Raw genomic sequence first — 16,543 nt, 5'->3', positions numbered from 1 at the left:
TCCTTAGCGATTTTGCTGTTGAACCCTTTGATTAGAGCTTTCGAGTGTACTTGTCCTTTAGCGAACTTCCACCAATCGATTGCTCTCTTTTTTTCTAAGTCGCTGAGCAGAGAATATGCATCCCGTTTTGTGATTCCACAGAACGGTTCTGGGCCGACCAGGGGTGTGTCTGCGCCCTTTCTTGCAAGTTCGTCTGCTTCTTCGTTTCCGTTAATGTCGGAGTGCCCTGGTACCCATCTAAGTGTGACTTTGTTGGAGTTAGCCAGTGCATTTAGGTTTGTTTTACAGTTCTGGACTAGTTTTGAGTTTGACTCAAGGGATTCTAGTGCCAGCAGAGCAGCCTGGCTGTCTGAGTTGATGTAGATATGTTGGTGTCTTAGGTTTCTGTCCAGGTTAATCTCCGCACATTTGTTGATGGCGAAGACTTCTGCCTGGAAGATTGAGGCCTTTGTGCCCATGCTGACGCTAGCTCTGAGCTTAGGTCTCTCACCATAGATCCCACATCCTACATCATTTCCTTTCTTTGAACCATCCGTGTACCAGATGTGGCTTCCCTCTTCAACGTACATTTGGTTGTTAGTCCATTTGTCTCTAGGAGGTATTTCTACTGTGTACAGTTTGGTGAAATGACATTCGGTGTGCGTGTCATCAGTGGGCATGTTAAGGGTTTTATTTGCAAAAACCCAGGCCTTTAGTTTGGCTAATGCTTGGGAGCGCCATTTTGGCCTATTTAGCGTGCATATTCTGTAGACGCACTGCTTGGCCTCCTTTTGCACCTGCAGATGGAGTGGTATAATGTCCAGCAGTGCATCTAGGGCCGCCCCCGGAGTCGAGGAGAAGGCGCCTGTCGCTGTTAAACAAGCCGTGCGTTGCAGGCTGTTTAGAGTTTCTATTGCCGTCTTTTGGTTGGTTTTGTTACACCAGACTGCGGAGGCGTAGGTGATAATTGGCCTCACTACCGCTGTGTATAACCACATAGCAATATTGGGTCTTATGCCCCATCTTGCTCCTGCCATTCGACAGCAAGACCACATGGCCATTTTCGCTTTTTGTATAATATTTCTCAGGTGAGGGTTCCAAGTTAACTTTTGGTCGAAAATAACCCCTAGATACTTGACCTCTTCTGAGAATGGTATTATTTGTCCATTAAGTCTTGGTTCTTTAAGCTTTTCGAGCTTTCGTTTCCTTGTGAATGGTACTAGTACAGTCTTGCTCGGATTAATGGACAATTCATTTTCTCTACACCATTTGAATATTGTGTTTAGAGCTCCTTGCATTAAGTTGGATATTGTGTGGAGGCAAGGGCCTTTGACGATGACTACAAGGTCGTCGGCATATCCTTGTGTGTCAAAGTCTTGGCCTGACATAATTGCAAGAAGTTGGTCCACTACTAGGGTCCATAATAGTGGGGATAAAACTCCTCCTTGTGGGCACCCTTTTGTGGTATAAAATTCATGTTCTGTAGTATGGAGGGTCAGAGTGGCTACTCTGTTAGAGAGCATGCTATGTACCCATCTGGTGGTGGTTTCGTCTACTCCCTTTGACTTCATACCGTTGAGTATGGTCTCTGTGGGCGTATTGTCGAAAGCACCTTCAACATCAAGGAACGCACATAGAGCGGTTTGCTTTTCCTCTAGGGTTTTCTGCACCTTGTCAACCAGGTCAAGTAGGGCAGTCTCCGTAGATTTACCCTTTTGGTAAGCATGTTGGTTTACACTAAGTGGTCTTTCCACCAGGTATTTCGCTCTAATGTGCTGGTCAATGATTCTTTCAGGAACGTCTTAGCGGCGGCGTAAGTGCTAGGTAATTTCGTCATTTACCTATAACGAAATCGTCTAGATCCAGAAAAGTCGGCGAAGTTACTGTTTATTAAATATAACGCACCTATATTCTTGCTCAAATACTAAAAGTTTCGTTTTTATTTAATAAAAATATACTAAAAATAAGCAGCAAAGCGGTGGTGGCCGAGTGGATATGACGTCCGACTTTCAATCCGGAGGTCGCGGGTTCAAATCCTGGCTCGTACCAATGAGTTTTTCGGAACTTATGTACGAAATATCATTTGATATTTACCACTAGCTTGTCGGTGAAGGAAAACATCGTGAGGAAACCTGCATACATCTGCGAAGAAATTCAAAGGTGTATGTAAAGTCCCCAATCCGCATTGGGCTAGCGTGGGGACTATAGCCCAAGCCCTCTCGCGCATGAGAGGAGGCCTGTGCCCAGCAGTGGGACGTATAATAGGCTCAAATTATTATTATTATTATTTATACTAAAAATGTAATATTTGACGTTTTCTAAGTACCTAATCTTGACATCCGCATCCGCATACGCGGATGTGAGCCTTTAAATATCCGCATCCGCATCCGCATCCGCGGATGTCAAAAAATCTGCATCCGCAACATCCCTGGTTTGGACCACCCTGTATAGACAATAATCTCAACGCTAGCCCAATGCGGATTGGGGACTTCACACACAGCTTTGAATTTCTTCGCAAATGTATGCACTACGAGTATGCAGGTTTCCTCACGATGTTTCCTCCTTCACCGAAAAGCTAGTGGTAAATATCAAATGATATTTCGTACATAAGTTCCGAAAAACTCATTGGTACGAGCCAGGATACCAATGAGTTTTTCCTTACCGCTTATACCGTAAAGAAATAATGCAGTCTCTGCTTTGCACGATTATTGTGTGGACATAATTCTTATAATCACCGAAACATACATACCTCTACGCACAGAATGTCATTGAAATAAAACATTGTTTTTTATAGTAAATTAATATAACATTCGATTTATACACATAACAATAAGCAGGCCAGGCCGCAGCGATATTGGCCTGTAAGCTTCATCTCGGTCTCCAAATCCGCAAAACTCGCTGGTACTAAATGCTGGTCTTGCCGTTATTAATTATCTTGATTCTTGAAGATTATCAGAACAGCACGTTACGTAATCGCATACATAGACGGAACGAACGTCAACAAAGTAGGTGTAGACACTGCAAGTCTTTAGGTATTAAACGAATTACGCTTCGTATTAATAGATGAGTAATATTTAAATGAACATATAATATTCTCTAACATAAATACAAGATTACAATTAATTGACATCAAAAGTCATTGACGTACAGAAGTCATATACATTTTTATAATGACGCAAAATTGATACCAGCATAATGGAAATCAATCCCAATCAGTAAAACGAGTCTTTAAACTTTTTTCATTTTAAGCGGGTTTTGAAGGAACAAGTTACTTAAATTCGATTGTAATCGTATTGTTTTAGGATAATTTACTGCTGTTTTCGACCGTTACGACCCGTAAATAACAACAACTCACATTTAAAATTTGACTGGAGCTCGACGTGATTATATTTATTTACCCTATTTTATGAAATACAATTTATCTACTGGTATACATTTTCGTATGCGTATATGATGAAATGTCTTTATTAATGTCAAAAACGAGCTATGACGATGTACACGTCTGCTTCGATGCAAGGCCAACGGCCATCTGACTCGAAGAAGAGTTTTGAGTGATGTCGTCAATGTATGGAAATTATACGAAAGTTTACATTTGGGATTGAATTTCTGTGTTGTATTTGTGAGTAAAAATATAAGTAGATAATAATCTGGTAGTTTAGTTATCTAGCCTTCAAAATCCCACAACAACTCAATTACTGTCAAAGACAAAACTGTAATGCGTCTTGCTCAAACGGAACTCCATATTTTGATTTTTGGACACTTTTAGTGTCGATTTGTAGAGAATTACAGGAAATAAAAAAAAATATGGCGTGAAGAGCCGGTACACGGCTTCTTCGTGAACAGATTTGCGTATAATTTAATGCAGTTATTAATCATTCATTGAACAAATTGATTGCACAAAGTGTGGTCTAAATCGAAAACGTCATATACCGTCCCCTTAAGTGACCGAATTCGGGCATAGAAATGGATACTAAAATTAATAATCCTTTGTTTACATTGTTTAAGTCATTATTTTAGGGGCCAATTTGTAATCTAAAGTTTTAGTTAACTTTTTTAGGCTTTAATTATTAGCCAACATTTGGTGTTTATCTTGGCGTTGAAATATTAATTCACGGAAAATTATAGTATTAGGTATTTGCCTAAATAAATGCTGCTGTTTCAAATTCTAGACATAGCCGAAAAATGACAATATTTATTTATTATTTATTTAGATTTGCCACTGTCGTTTCCATTTTCGTAGTCGGTATATTATTGTTTCATTTAAATTTCCCTTCGTATCGTTAACTATCCTTACTCTTAGTTGATATGCAGATTAACTGACTTCATAATTAAATCGATTGGCTTATCGCACGACGGACGCGCGCTCATCGAGAGTGGTCCGCACAGATATAATGAATCGGGAACATATTTTTCGAGGGTGTGGCGTATCTGCTTTTATAATCTGCTGCTACTGCTGACCGGCGTTAAAATAAAACAGCGCAGCAATTATCGTGCGAACACGCTGCATCGAGAGGAAGCTCCATGATTAATTGTTAGCAATTTCCAATCGTTTCCTGGATTTCCGGGCACGACGGGTAATTTATGGCTTTTTCAACCGAACGTTTGTATTTTATTGTATTCTGTACTTTAGGAGTAGGAGTACACTTTGTAATGGACATCCGAAGCGTTATTATTCGCCTGTTTTATTTTCTAACCGTATTATTGCGCTTTTATTCTTTTGTGACTTCTAGTACACAAGTGATACGACTAGCTATTATGAGTTTGTTTGCATGTTCAGGTGAAATTTTATAGCCCATTTATACCTCATTGTCTGCTTTCAATTGCTCATTGTTAACTAAACCTGTGGTATGGTATATAATATGTACGTCACAACCTTTAATTAAAAACGATGTGTAGGTACTTTAACTACTTACATCAATAACTGCTACGTAGACATACGTGGACCATTTTATTTAAAGTCCCCTACACTTCTTTTTCAAAATTGGGATTCTTTATGTTATTTCTACTCTGAATCATGAGCTCTTTTGATCCTTATAGGAAAAAAAAGTGTCCCAAAATTTCCATACATTTTTCGATCTTTCCATTCCGTGACCGCCATACAAAGTCTATGAAAAATGGTAACGGAATGGGAAAAAAACCTTGGAACACTTTTTTCTCCTATTAGGATAGAAAGAGCTCGTGATTCTGAGAAGAAATAACATACTCGTAGAAATTCACAAATTAAAAAAAAAGTGTAGGTAACAACTTTAAATAAAATGGCCCACGTTTGTATTAAAAATATTTTTTATTAAAAAAACTGACTTCGCAAAAGAGTTTGAAATGCCAATAAAATAATTTACGACCATATACACCGTAATAGTGCATCTCAAAACAATTATACATAATTAGCCCCACTTAGACGTAAAATACTTGTCGTGGAAGACTTCCATTCTGGTCTTCATCAGCAGTTCAATTTCACCAAATAGCACTGTTTATGCAAATGCTTGGTTCTTAGATAATAAATAGGTACACGAAACAAAATCATACTCATTATTATTGAAAATCGCAATGATGCTCAATTGAATCATTTACCCGAGTTTGAAGTTAAGCGACATAATTATGCATTACAAATTACCAGTGATTGGCGTGTTGGTTACCACTCGGGGTGAATAACCTCAATAACGGCTTATTTAATGTCGTAAGTACTTATATTTTAAAAGTATGTTGTCTACACAAAAAAGCGTTTTTTTAGCAGTTTAAAATGCATCGCGAGCTTAAAGGCGTATCTATATCACTATTTTAACTTGATATACCGCGGTGTGGCATCCAAAACCCCGATCTCTGCAAATTACAATGAACCTCCATACTAAAAAAAATATGGTCTACAAATTGTCGAAAGGCTCGCTACCTCTACGTATTGGCTTCTATTCGGTTCCGTCCGGAACAACATTGCTCCGTAAACGGAAATGAATTAATATTGTAAGATAGCAATATCTAAAACGATATATCCAAATGAAACTTACTTGTTCAATGAACTCCGGGTTCGCGGTGTAGCCGTATCCGATGAAGATCATGGAGTGCAGCCCCAAGATCATCACCATCGTGTAGAATCTGAAACAAGATACTATTTAAATCACACAATGCAATATGACAGTTAATAAATGCCTATCTGATTGTTACCATAGATTAGTATATGTTATATTGTTACATCGATTCGAAATTATATCACTAGTTACTATAAATTCTAACTTTAACTAGAACTGGGAGCCTAGTCAAGATGCCAATCGTTTGCGCCGTAGAAAACGAAACGCTATATGAATACTTTTTTTTTCGAAGTCGAAACCCACGCAGCATTAATATATGCATACGTACATTACATTTTATTTTATTTTACAGATTATTTAAATAATAGAAACATTTTCAAAAAGTACTTAAAGTAAATAAATTAAATTTGTACGTATGTTCTGCTATTAATTTAATATCCACTTTTGCAAACACTATACAAATCACTCCTACATGATTGATAATCGATATCGAACATTTTGAAATGTTGCAGTATGAGATAATTTCTGCACTAAATACATATATCACCAATAATTACTGTAGTATGTTACTATTAATTACAAACTAAATACGCTAAATCAGTAACTAGTGAGAAGCGTTTGACTGGCTATTAACCTAATTAAAGCAAATTTCGCAGACGTAATCCAAAGAGAAACTAGGGCTTTGATTCCTGCTAATTTAATAAGGGTCGTGTCAGCTAAATTATCTACAAATGTAAGTACTGAAAGTTAAAATTAATCAGTTTGAATGTCTCGACTGATTACTAGTTATGTATGTATTACTATATTTTCTAACACTCAATACCTAACTATTTATAGCGTAAACTTACACATTTTAATTTTAAATGTTTAAAGCCCTACTATAAACATATTACCTACCAATAATATTATACATTGGCAATTACGTTAAAATAAAAATAATAATAAAAAGCAACAAGTTTTCTGGGTACCTAAGTTAATTGTCTCGGTTCCGATGGGAAAAATAGATAAAAGTGCAAGAACGCTCGAGGGGTAGAATTGGTGCGTAAACTGCAGAATCACTTTGAAAAAGAAATTTGCATTTTGTATTTTATTTACGCTTCTGATTGGGACCAGTTAGACTCACAGTTCCAATGTTTTTTAAAAAGTGTTAATGTTGATATCACCGGTGAATTGTCTCTTGTACACGCTTTTACTGGTTTTATTCCGCAAATCCAAATATGCGCTACCGTAAAAATCCGTTTAAGTGAAAACATTTTTTCCCTGGTTTAACCTAGTTCCCCGAAACGCGTTGGTGGTAGTTATAAGGTGCGTTATCACAATTTGAACTATACAATGTGGATTTGCATCGAAAAACATTGCTTATGCAAACTCAGGAATGCGGGTGGATATTTGGATATAGATATGTATTTATAGAATGTGAGTGCTCAGATTCTGAAGCAGGTACTTACACATTGATTAATAAATTAAACACCTAGGGGAAGTCCGGGCATAGTGAACACCTTTACCTTTGACTTCACATAACAGAAAAATTTAACGAGGATGAAATGAAAAAAGTATCAATAATAAGTCTTCATTTAGTAATCTTTTAATTTAAAACAACACTAACCTCCAATCTTTAATAGTTGCTGCAATTTTGAACAAAACGTAAAAAAATATATTTTATTCGCTTTGCCCAGGGTGCCGGGCAAAGTGAAACATGCCCCCGGGCAAAGCAAATATTACTCATAAAATCTTAGTGAACTTAATAACTAAGTGAAAATTAATTAAGATAAGATCATTTCAATAATATTAATTAGAAAAAGCTGTCACAAGTAACTTTTGATATATTTTTACTGATTTCATACTAAAATATATTTATTTCAAGAAATATAAACAACATAAAGTAACCTAAATAAAATTAAAACTACCTACAAAACTAAAACTACTACTTAAAAAAGGAAAACTAAAAATCTATATCTAAAGAGGGCCCCTGGGGCATAGTACCAAAGATACTGGCAGCATTTCCTCGCTGAATTGCAACGCTTATTCGTTGAGCGAGGAATCTGCCAGCTCTTTTGTCCCCAGTGACCTCAACCAGCCGTTTGGCCAAATATGTAAATAGATTTTGAGCTCCCGGACCCCACGGACCGAGGGTCTCAACACCGAAAGGAATAAAGTTGTAATTGGCGTCGAGACCCCCGTATTTCCGCCTCTTGAGGGTCTCGGCAGCTTCGGCAGCAGCACCCGCTTTCTTGGTAGTACCGTGAAGGTGAGACGGTGCCAGTGTGTCCACGCAGGTCGCGTCCCACACCAACACTCGTCCCATCCTCCACGGAATCAGCGACATACCATCAGGGGCCTTATTCGACATGCCACTTTTGACGTCGCATGTTGAAGTTCATTTGAATCTGAACAATCATGGGTTGTCGAATAGGTAAAGTGTGTCACCTGTCAGTGAATCTCATGTAAACAAATCATTTCATCGCTAGACTTGGTTGTCTATTGGTATGGCCGCCATGTTTGGATTTATGACATTTAAAAGGGGATTCTATGGCATAGAGTAAACTGCATTTCTATTTTCTATAGTTTTTTGATTCCCCTACTCGACGCAAGATGGAGTTAACAGTCAAATTTCGATCTTGGCGTTATAAAAATAAACCGCAAGAACATGACATGCAGTTGCGTTGGTGTAGATCTATCATGAAAACGAATATATGACAATTGTCCAGAATTAAAAAAAACTTGACAATAAACATACAGCAATACATATACCACTAAATGTCAAAAAGAAAACAGATTTAGTATAATTACTAGGTAACAAATTATATATAAAGTTTAAATTTTAAACCAATCGTCGTGGGTCCTAACCCCGGCTCTTAGCAATGAACTTCTTGTAACTTGTGTGAAAAATATCATTTGATATTACACCAATTACTTTATGGTGAAGTAAAATATCATGAGTCATGAGGAAGACGGAGTAGCCAGTAGCCACAATAAGCTATATTTTTGTCCTCTGGGTTAGATGGCAGTGAAATAGGGAGAGATAGTGAAGAATGCGGCAAAATAAGCATTTATTGTGTTGTTAGTAGTTAGTAGACTAGTTTTTTTTTCTAAAAATGAAAATTGACGCAACAGCAAGCTCATAGCCCCCTATGAGCCAGTCTGTTAGGTGCAGGCTTAAGGGCTAATCCCGGGGGAAGCGGAGCGTCGGCGACTAGCTGGTGCATCTGCTTATTAACCTCTTCTCACTTTTACCTCAGGTCCTTTGATTAATAAATTAAGGTAAAATTCGTAAGGACTAGTGCCTGTGTCATATTCTAAATTGGACGCTATGCCTAATTAGTTGTTATAAATTAAATACAATAATTATTTATTTAATTAAATTTATAACAACGCAACGTGGGGTTATTCATGATGAATTTTAATGGCTTATATAAGACAGCGGTCGTACGAGGGGCGTTCAAAATATTCTCGGTATTGATATCTTACAACCTCTTCTAAAATTTCTTTCGTTACTGGCCGCTAAGGTTTATTCATTGACATTAAAAAAAAGTATAATTCGAACCGAGATGTTCTTTTGTTTTTCTGCAATTGCTGAACAAACATGAACATCATGTGGGAATTGACAATGTTAACTAAATTAGAACATCGATGCGTGATAAAATTCTTGACAAAACAGGGTAAAAATCAAAAAACCATAAAAGAGGAAATGGATTGTGTTTACCGTGAGTCTGCTCCTTCTTTATCTACCATTCAAAAGTGGTCAAGCGAGTTTAAACGTGGAAGGGAGAGTGTTGAAGACGACCCTAGACCTGGCCGGCCTGTAGTAGCTACTTCACAAGAAAATATTGATAAAGTGGAAAAACTTATATTGGAAGATGGTCGAGTGAAGGTAAAATCTATAGCACAAGTAACCAATCTCTCTATTGGTACCGTACATGATATTATCCATGACCATCTTAATATGTCAAAAGTAAGTGCAAGATGGGTTCCGCGAATGCTGACTCGGCTTCAAAAAGACATGCGTGTAGCTTGTTGTTCCGATTTTATTGACCTGTGCGGTGAAAATCCTGATGAGGTGCTGCAAAGAATAGTTACTGGAGATGAAACCTGGGTTCATCATTATGACCCAGAGAGTAAACAAGAGTCCATGCAGTGGCACATTAAGGGTTCAGCTCATCCCAAGAAGTTCAAGGTCATCCCATCAGCTGGCAAGGTCATGGCCACGATATTTTGGGATTGTGAAGGAGTATTACTGATCGATTATAAAGAAAAAGATGTAAATATCACAGGACAGTACTACGCTAACATTCTACGTCAATTAAAGGATGCAATCAAAGAAAAGAGGCGAGGAAAGTTAACCAAAGGTGTTATGCTTCTGCATGACAACGCCCCCGTCCATACTGCTCATATTGCCAAGGCAGCTATTGTTGAATGTGGGTTTGAAACTGTTACTCACCCACCGTATAGTCCGGACTTAGCCCCCAGCGACTTCTTTTTGTTCCCCAATCTTAAAAAGGATCTGCGTGGAAATAAATTTTCCGATGATGAAGCATTGAAAGCGGCAGTGGAGGAGCATTTTTACACCAAAGATAAAAAATATTTTTATGCAGGATTAAAAAAAATAATTGATCGATCTTTTAAGTGTATGAACATAGGGGGGGAGTATATTGAAAAATAAAAATATCAAACTTTTCGTACTTGTTTGTTTTCATTCTCATACCGAGAATATTTTGAACACCCCTCGTATATTGCCTCAGAAATTTGGATTTTGTCAGTTTGAATGAACAGCAAACTGGAGACATTGAGATTAATTTTAAACTTATTATTTTAGGTGTTCGTAAGAAATAAGGTATTGACAGACATTGACGGAAAATCGCGAAAACCCGGCCAGGTGCGTCGGACCACGCAAAACGGAGGAGGATTCCATACTTACTTCTTCTACCATGTATCCATATGCCAAAATAGCAACAAAAAAGCCGAACAAAAATACCGTTTCTTCGCAGCACTAGATTTCAGTCCTTTTTTTAGAAAAGTAATATGTTTAGGTACATAATATATATATGTAAGTAATTTTGTTATGTGAAACTTATATGTTGTGTTACGAGACTTACGAGTAGGTAACTTTAAACTTTAACAGCCTAACAGATCCCAATAAGGCCTAGTTTACCCTCTGGGTTGGAAGGTCAGATGGCAGTTGCTTTCGGAAAAACTAGTGCCTACGCCAATCCTTGGGATTAATTGTCAAGCTAACAATAGGTTCTCATGATCCGTGGCAAAATCGAGATAACGCGAGGAAGAATAACTTTGTCACAAGAATATTTGGCCAAATATAAATCCTTACTCTCGTGTATTTGACCTACCTACTCGTATTGAGTCGTATTTTGCCACCTAGTAGCCTCGAATTGGTTGTTATATGTGGCTTTCCATAAATTAAGGGTCCTTATGCTTCAATAAGGACGTTTTCATGGGGTCCCGTTGTTTCCCATAAAGTTTTAAGTCATAATGTATTGTTTGTCATATTATCATTACTCATAAAACTGAAACCGTTAACATTTCAAGATTTTAGTTAGGTTATCCTATAGATAGGTCAGGTTAGGTTAGATTTGTTTTATGGCAATCCTGAAAAGTGACGCGTTTCTGAACTAAATGAATTATGACTAACGAAAATTCGAGCAAACAATACATTATGGCTTAAAACTATTTGGGAAACAATAGAGACCCCGTTTTCATCTGAAGTTGCAATAGAAATTGAAAAAGCCACATTTTTTCAAGCTTTTACTTAGTTTTATCTGTCCCGTTGGTTGTCTGTCTGTTCCAATGTCGTTCCAATCAAATCATGCAAATTAAATCCCAACAAAAACATAAATGTGAAATGAGAGCCAAGTTCAATATTGAGAATACGTGTCGTTGTTGACTCGCCGACAAAAGAATTGAGATCTATATGGGTGCCAAGTTCTGTGCTGTGTAGAAAATCCTGAAATTATAAAGGATTTGTCTTGGCTAGTTTTTAACAACAAACCAAGTTTTTGAAAAACTAACAGAAAAATATATATTACCTATATGCCTATACGTAAAAACTAGCCAAGACAAATCCTTTATAATTTCAGGATTTTCTACACAGCACAGAACTTGGCACCCATATAGATCTCAATTCTTTTGTCGGCGAGTCAACAACGACACATATTCTCAATATTGAACTTGGCTCTCATTTCACATTTATATTTTTGTTGGGATATCATTACTTTTTGTACAGAAATTACTATAGTATTCATCATGAAAGCAGTTTGCCTAAGCTGAAAAGGAGACCCTCGCTAACGCGCGGTTAATTGTCAAAAAGTGTATACGCCTTATAGTCTACTTTCATTCCAAATATCAAGTTTCTAAGTAATCTAGAAGTGGGTTAGGTTTTTGGTCTATAAGTATGTTTTTTTCCATCGATATATCAATAATTTCCAGTTTTCAGATTTTTCCCTCTATATGCACCTAATATTCTACCTTGATGCCAAATATCAAGTTTCTAAGTCATCTAGAAGTGGGTTAGGTTTTTGGTCTATAAGTATTAATTATTTTTTTTTCCATCGAAATATCAATAATTTCCAGTTTTCACATTTTTCCTTCTATATGCACCTAATAGTCCACCTTGCCAAATATCAAGTTTCTAAGTAATCTAGAAGTGGGTTAGGTTTTTGGTCTATAAGTATTAATTATTTTTTTCCATCAAAATATCAATCATTTCCAATTTTCACATTTTTCCTTCTATATACACCTAATAGTCTACCTTGATGCCAAATTTCAAGTTTCTAGGTCACCTGGAAGTGGGTTAGGTTTTTGATCTATATGTCAGTCAGTCACAAAAATGCCGGTTCTTAAACGTTAATTTATCAATAACTGTTTGAGCTATGTTTATGAAATAGTGTATTTTGAACAAGCTAAGGGACTTGAATACATGTGCCAAATTTCATGTGTGTAGGTTAAGTAGGTTTCAAGTTGTGAAGGGGTCAAAAGTAGCTCGAAATGGTTCGTGTAATATTACACACGGTTGCTGCGTCGCCAGTTCCTTTTTCTTTGAACTTGGCTGGACACGCTACCGCGTGTCTAGATTTGACCCACTTCTCGGGTGTTCAATGAAGCTGAAAATTTACATAAGTACATAATATGTAATATGGGTGACAATACAATATTTTTATGGTTACCATCGAGTTGATCTGATGGTGATGATACAGACAGTGGTCTTTTAAGTCTTTTTAACTTTGTGATAAAACAACGCAACTTAATTATATTTGAAAATATTTAAAGAAAAATACAGTCAGAAATTAGAAATATTGTTATCTAACCTCTCTATCACTCTTGCATATTCGAGCGATAAAGAGGCAAATAGCTGAGTTTCGATTTTCGCACTTCCCGATAGGCCCCTTTGTAAACAAACCGCCTTGATGTGTCTATGTCAAATTATTAATTGTCTGTGAAAACTTGTTAAAAAAAGTTTAAAGCAAAGGCGTAGGCAAAGAGTAGTATAATATGTATATAGCTGGTCAACCAAATCTTGTCAGTAAAAAAAGGCACGAAATTCAAATCTTCCATGGGACGATATCCCTTCGCGCCTACATTTTTCAAAATTGCCGACTTTTTCTACTGTCAAGATCTGGTTGACCAAGTATACCTATATAGCGCTGGCGGTACACCGAGAAATTCAGTAAAATGATGCAAATGATGTTAAAGGTATGAAAATCGGTACGATTGATCTTTAGAACATTTGAAACAATTTGACCCGAAGCACCAACAAATAAAAAAAAAAGAGAGGAGTTATGACGTCATCTTTTTTTGTAAGGAATAAAAAAATATTGTTTAAAAACCTATCGTGTTTGGTATTAAACGAAAGGGCTTTCTGAGCCGATTCCAAACATATATCACATCATTACATTTCAGTATTTTTTTTAAATTATAATATAAATAATTTTCAAAACATACCAATTAAGTTTGGGATTCTCCAGATACAATACGGTAATTTTTTTTTGTAAAATATACCTCTAATCTTATACCTAATATCCTCATATCTAACCCTAATAAAGCAATTTTGAAATTATATACATTTAGGTTTTTTTTTATTTTTCAATTTTACATAGTGTGATCTATGAATCTCTCAATTAAATATTTAAAAAGAAAGCATAAAATTAATATATAACGGTTTTTTTCAGAAAGTCGCTTATATCTCGGAATCTATAAGTCGTAGTAAAAATTGTCTATGTAATAATTAAGAAAGAATTAACCGAAAAAACTCACCTTTAACGTCCCCCCTTTCCCGAGTTCTCCACCCCCCACTCATCAGAACTTTTTCTTACTTAAAGCTTAGATATTACCAAAGGAACATGTAATAGTATTTTATGCAACTGTTGTTTAAGAGAGGTCAAAAAAGGCGAGTGGCGTGAGTAACAATAACAACAAACAACAACCGAAAATTGTTAATAAAGACGCCACTAGTATTTTTTGACTCGGTTAAACAACGTTGCATACAATACTTTTTCTACGACCAAGCTCTTACTTTGAAATGCAATGAAATAATAATAAAAATGGATGATGATGATTGTTTCATGTCCTAATGTGATAGGTTGTTCAGTGCGTGGGTTTCTTAAGGGGAACGAAAATTTTATTATTTTTGCGCTACGACGCACGGTTTAGGAGATACAGCCCTATAAATATTTTTCTTCCTCTTTTTCTTTTTTTTTCTTTTTTTTTCTTTTTTTTTTCTTTTTTTGTGTTTTTTAAATCTTACTTAGGGGTTTCTTAAAGGGGAACGAAAATTTGATTATTTTTGCGCTACGACGCACGGTTTAGGAGATACAGCATTATAAAGTTTTTTGTTTTTTTTTAATCTCTTTTTTGTTTTTTTTTTTAATATTAATTAGGGTTTCTTACAGAGGAATGAAAATTTTAATATTTTTGCGCTACGACGCACGGTTTAAGAGATACAACCCTATAAAAAAAAATCTTAATTTTTTTTTGTTTTTCGTGTTTTCTAAATATTACTTAGGGGTTTCAAAGGGGAACGAAAATTTGATTATTTTTGTGCTACGACGCACGGTTTAGGAGATACAGCCCTATAAAGATGAAAATAATCTTACCATTAACCAAAACATGTCTATGGTTTACTCATCTGTCAGAAATGACAATTAAAATTAGGTTGGAAACAATGTATTCCATACAATATTTTTTAAATGGTGATTACACGAAGTATCGTAAAAGTGCCAAAAAGATACTGCGTGTATGCACAAATATTTTTTTGGGGAATAGACTCAAGACTTGTGTTGATAACTATAAGTTAGGGGTTTAAAGGTGTGTGCACGACCCTTTAAATGACAAATAAAAGTACGGGAGTAGAAAAAGCAAGTTTCAATACTCTTATTTTACCCGAATGACATTATTACTCGTATTGAGTAATTCGGCAGGGCTATTATTACACTTTGTAAAATTGAAAAATTAAAAAAAAAACCTAAATGTAAATAATTTCAAAATTGCTTTATCAGGGTTAGATATGAGGATATTAGGGATAATTTGAGGTATATTTTACAAAAAAAAAATTATGGTATTGTATCTGGAGAAGCCCAAACTTGGTATGTTTTGAAAACTATTTTTATTATAATTTAAACAAAATGACTGAAATGTAACTATGTGATATATTTTTAGCATTGGCTCAGAAAGCCCTTTCGTTTAATACCATACACGATAGGTTTCTAAACATTTTTTTTTTATTTCATACAAAAAAACATGACGTCATAACTCCTCTCGTTTTTTTTTATTTGTTGGCGCTTCGGGTCAAATTGTTTCAAATGTCCTAAAGATCAATCGTACCGATTTTCAGACCTTTAACACCATTTGCAGCATTTTACTGATTTTCGCGGTGTACCGTCAGCGCTAGAAGTGGGCAGCAAAGAGTAGTATAATATATATAGTCTGTCAAGCCGGATATGTCAGTAGCAATGTAAAGCAAACTAAAGTATGGTATCCCTAGGAAACGAACAAAAAGCAGCAATGTACATCGAACATCGATGAAATATGAACAAAACAGTTCCACAGATAAGATATAAATGACACGCGATTTTAGAATAATTCAAACGTAGTGTTGCTAACCCGCGATTTTTCAAATCTGCCGCCTTTTTCTACTGACAAGATTTGCTTGAACGAGTATAGAACAGTCGGCAGTCAACGTTTGTTCCTAATAAATATAACATTGATGAATCAAGGCGGTTTGTTTAAAGAGGGCCTGCCGCGAAACCAATTTCGTTATCTGCCACCATTAAATTTCGCTCGTATATGCAAGAGTGATAGAGAGGCAGATAACGAAATTTCCCCCACCCCCCTTTGGATGGTTCTTGTTTGAGTTATAATGTCACTGTATTGAGGACTCAACCTTTCCATTTTTAAAGTGTTTTTATATCGACATGACACTGGCTACTGTAGTACGTAAATGCCAAAAAAGAAAAAAAAACGCTGTCATAGTAACGAAAATAATAAACACGTCAATCGAAATAAACAACGTAATATCCAAGAAAAATTTGCAAAAT

At 36.1% G+C, this 16,543-nt stretch overlaps 1 protein-coding gene across 1 annotated transcript in view; it reads right to left on the bottom strand.

Moving 5' to 3' along the window:
- Nucleotides 1-16,543, bottom strand: part of LOC134658139 (O-acyltransferase like protein-like) — a 60,201-nt gene that overhangs the window by 22,835 nt on the left and 20,823 nt on the right. The window contains exon 6 of the mRNA XM_063513751.1: nt 5,982-6,069. Coding sequence (XP_063369821.1) covers nt 5,982-6,069 — 88 coding nt within the window. The remainder of the gene's footprint in view (nt 1-5,981; nt 6,070-16,543) is intronic.

This window comes from Cydia amplana, chromosome 2, assembly GCF_948474715.1.
Source record: "Cydia amplana chromosome 2, ilCydAmpl1.1, whole genome shotgun sequence".
NCBI classification, from domain to species: Eukaryota; Metazoa; Arthropoda; class Insecta; order Lepidoptera; family Tortricidae; genus Cydia; species Cydia amplana.
The sequence above is the reverse complement of the archived record's forward strand: the minus strand, read 5'-3'. Positions and strand labels throughout refer to the sequence as shown.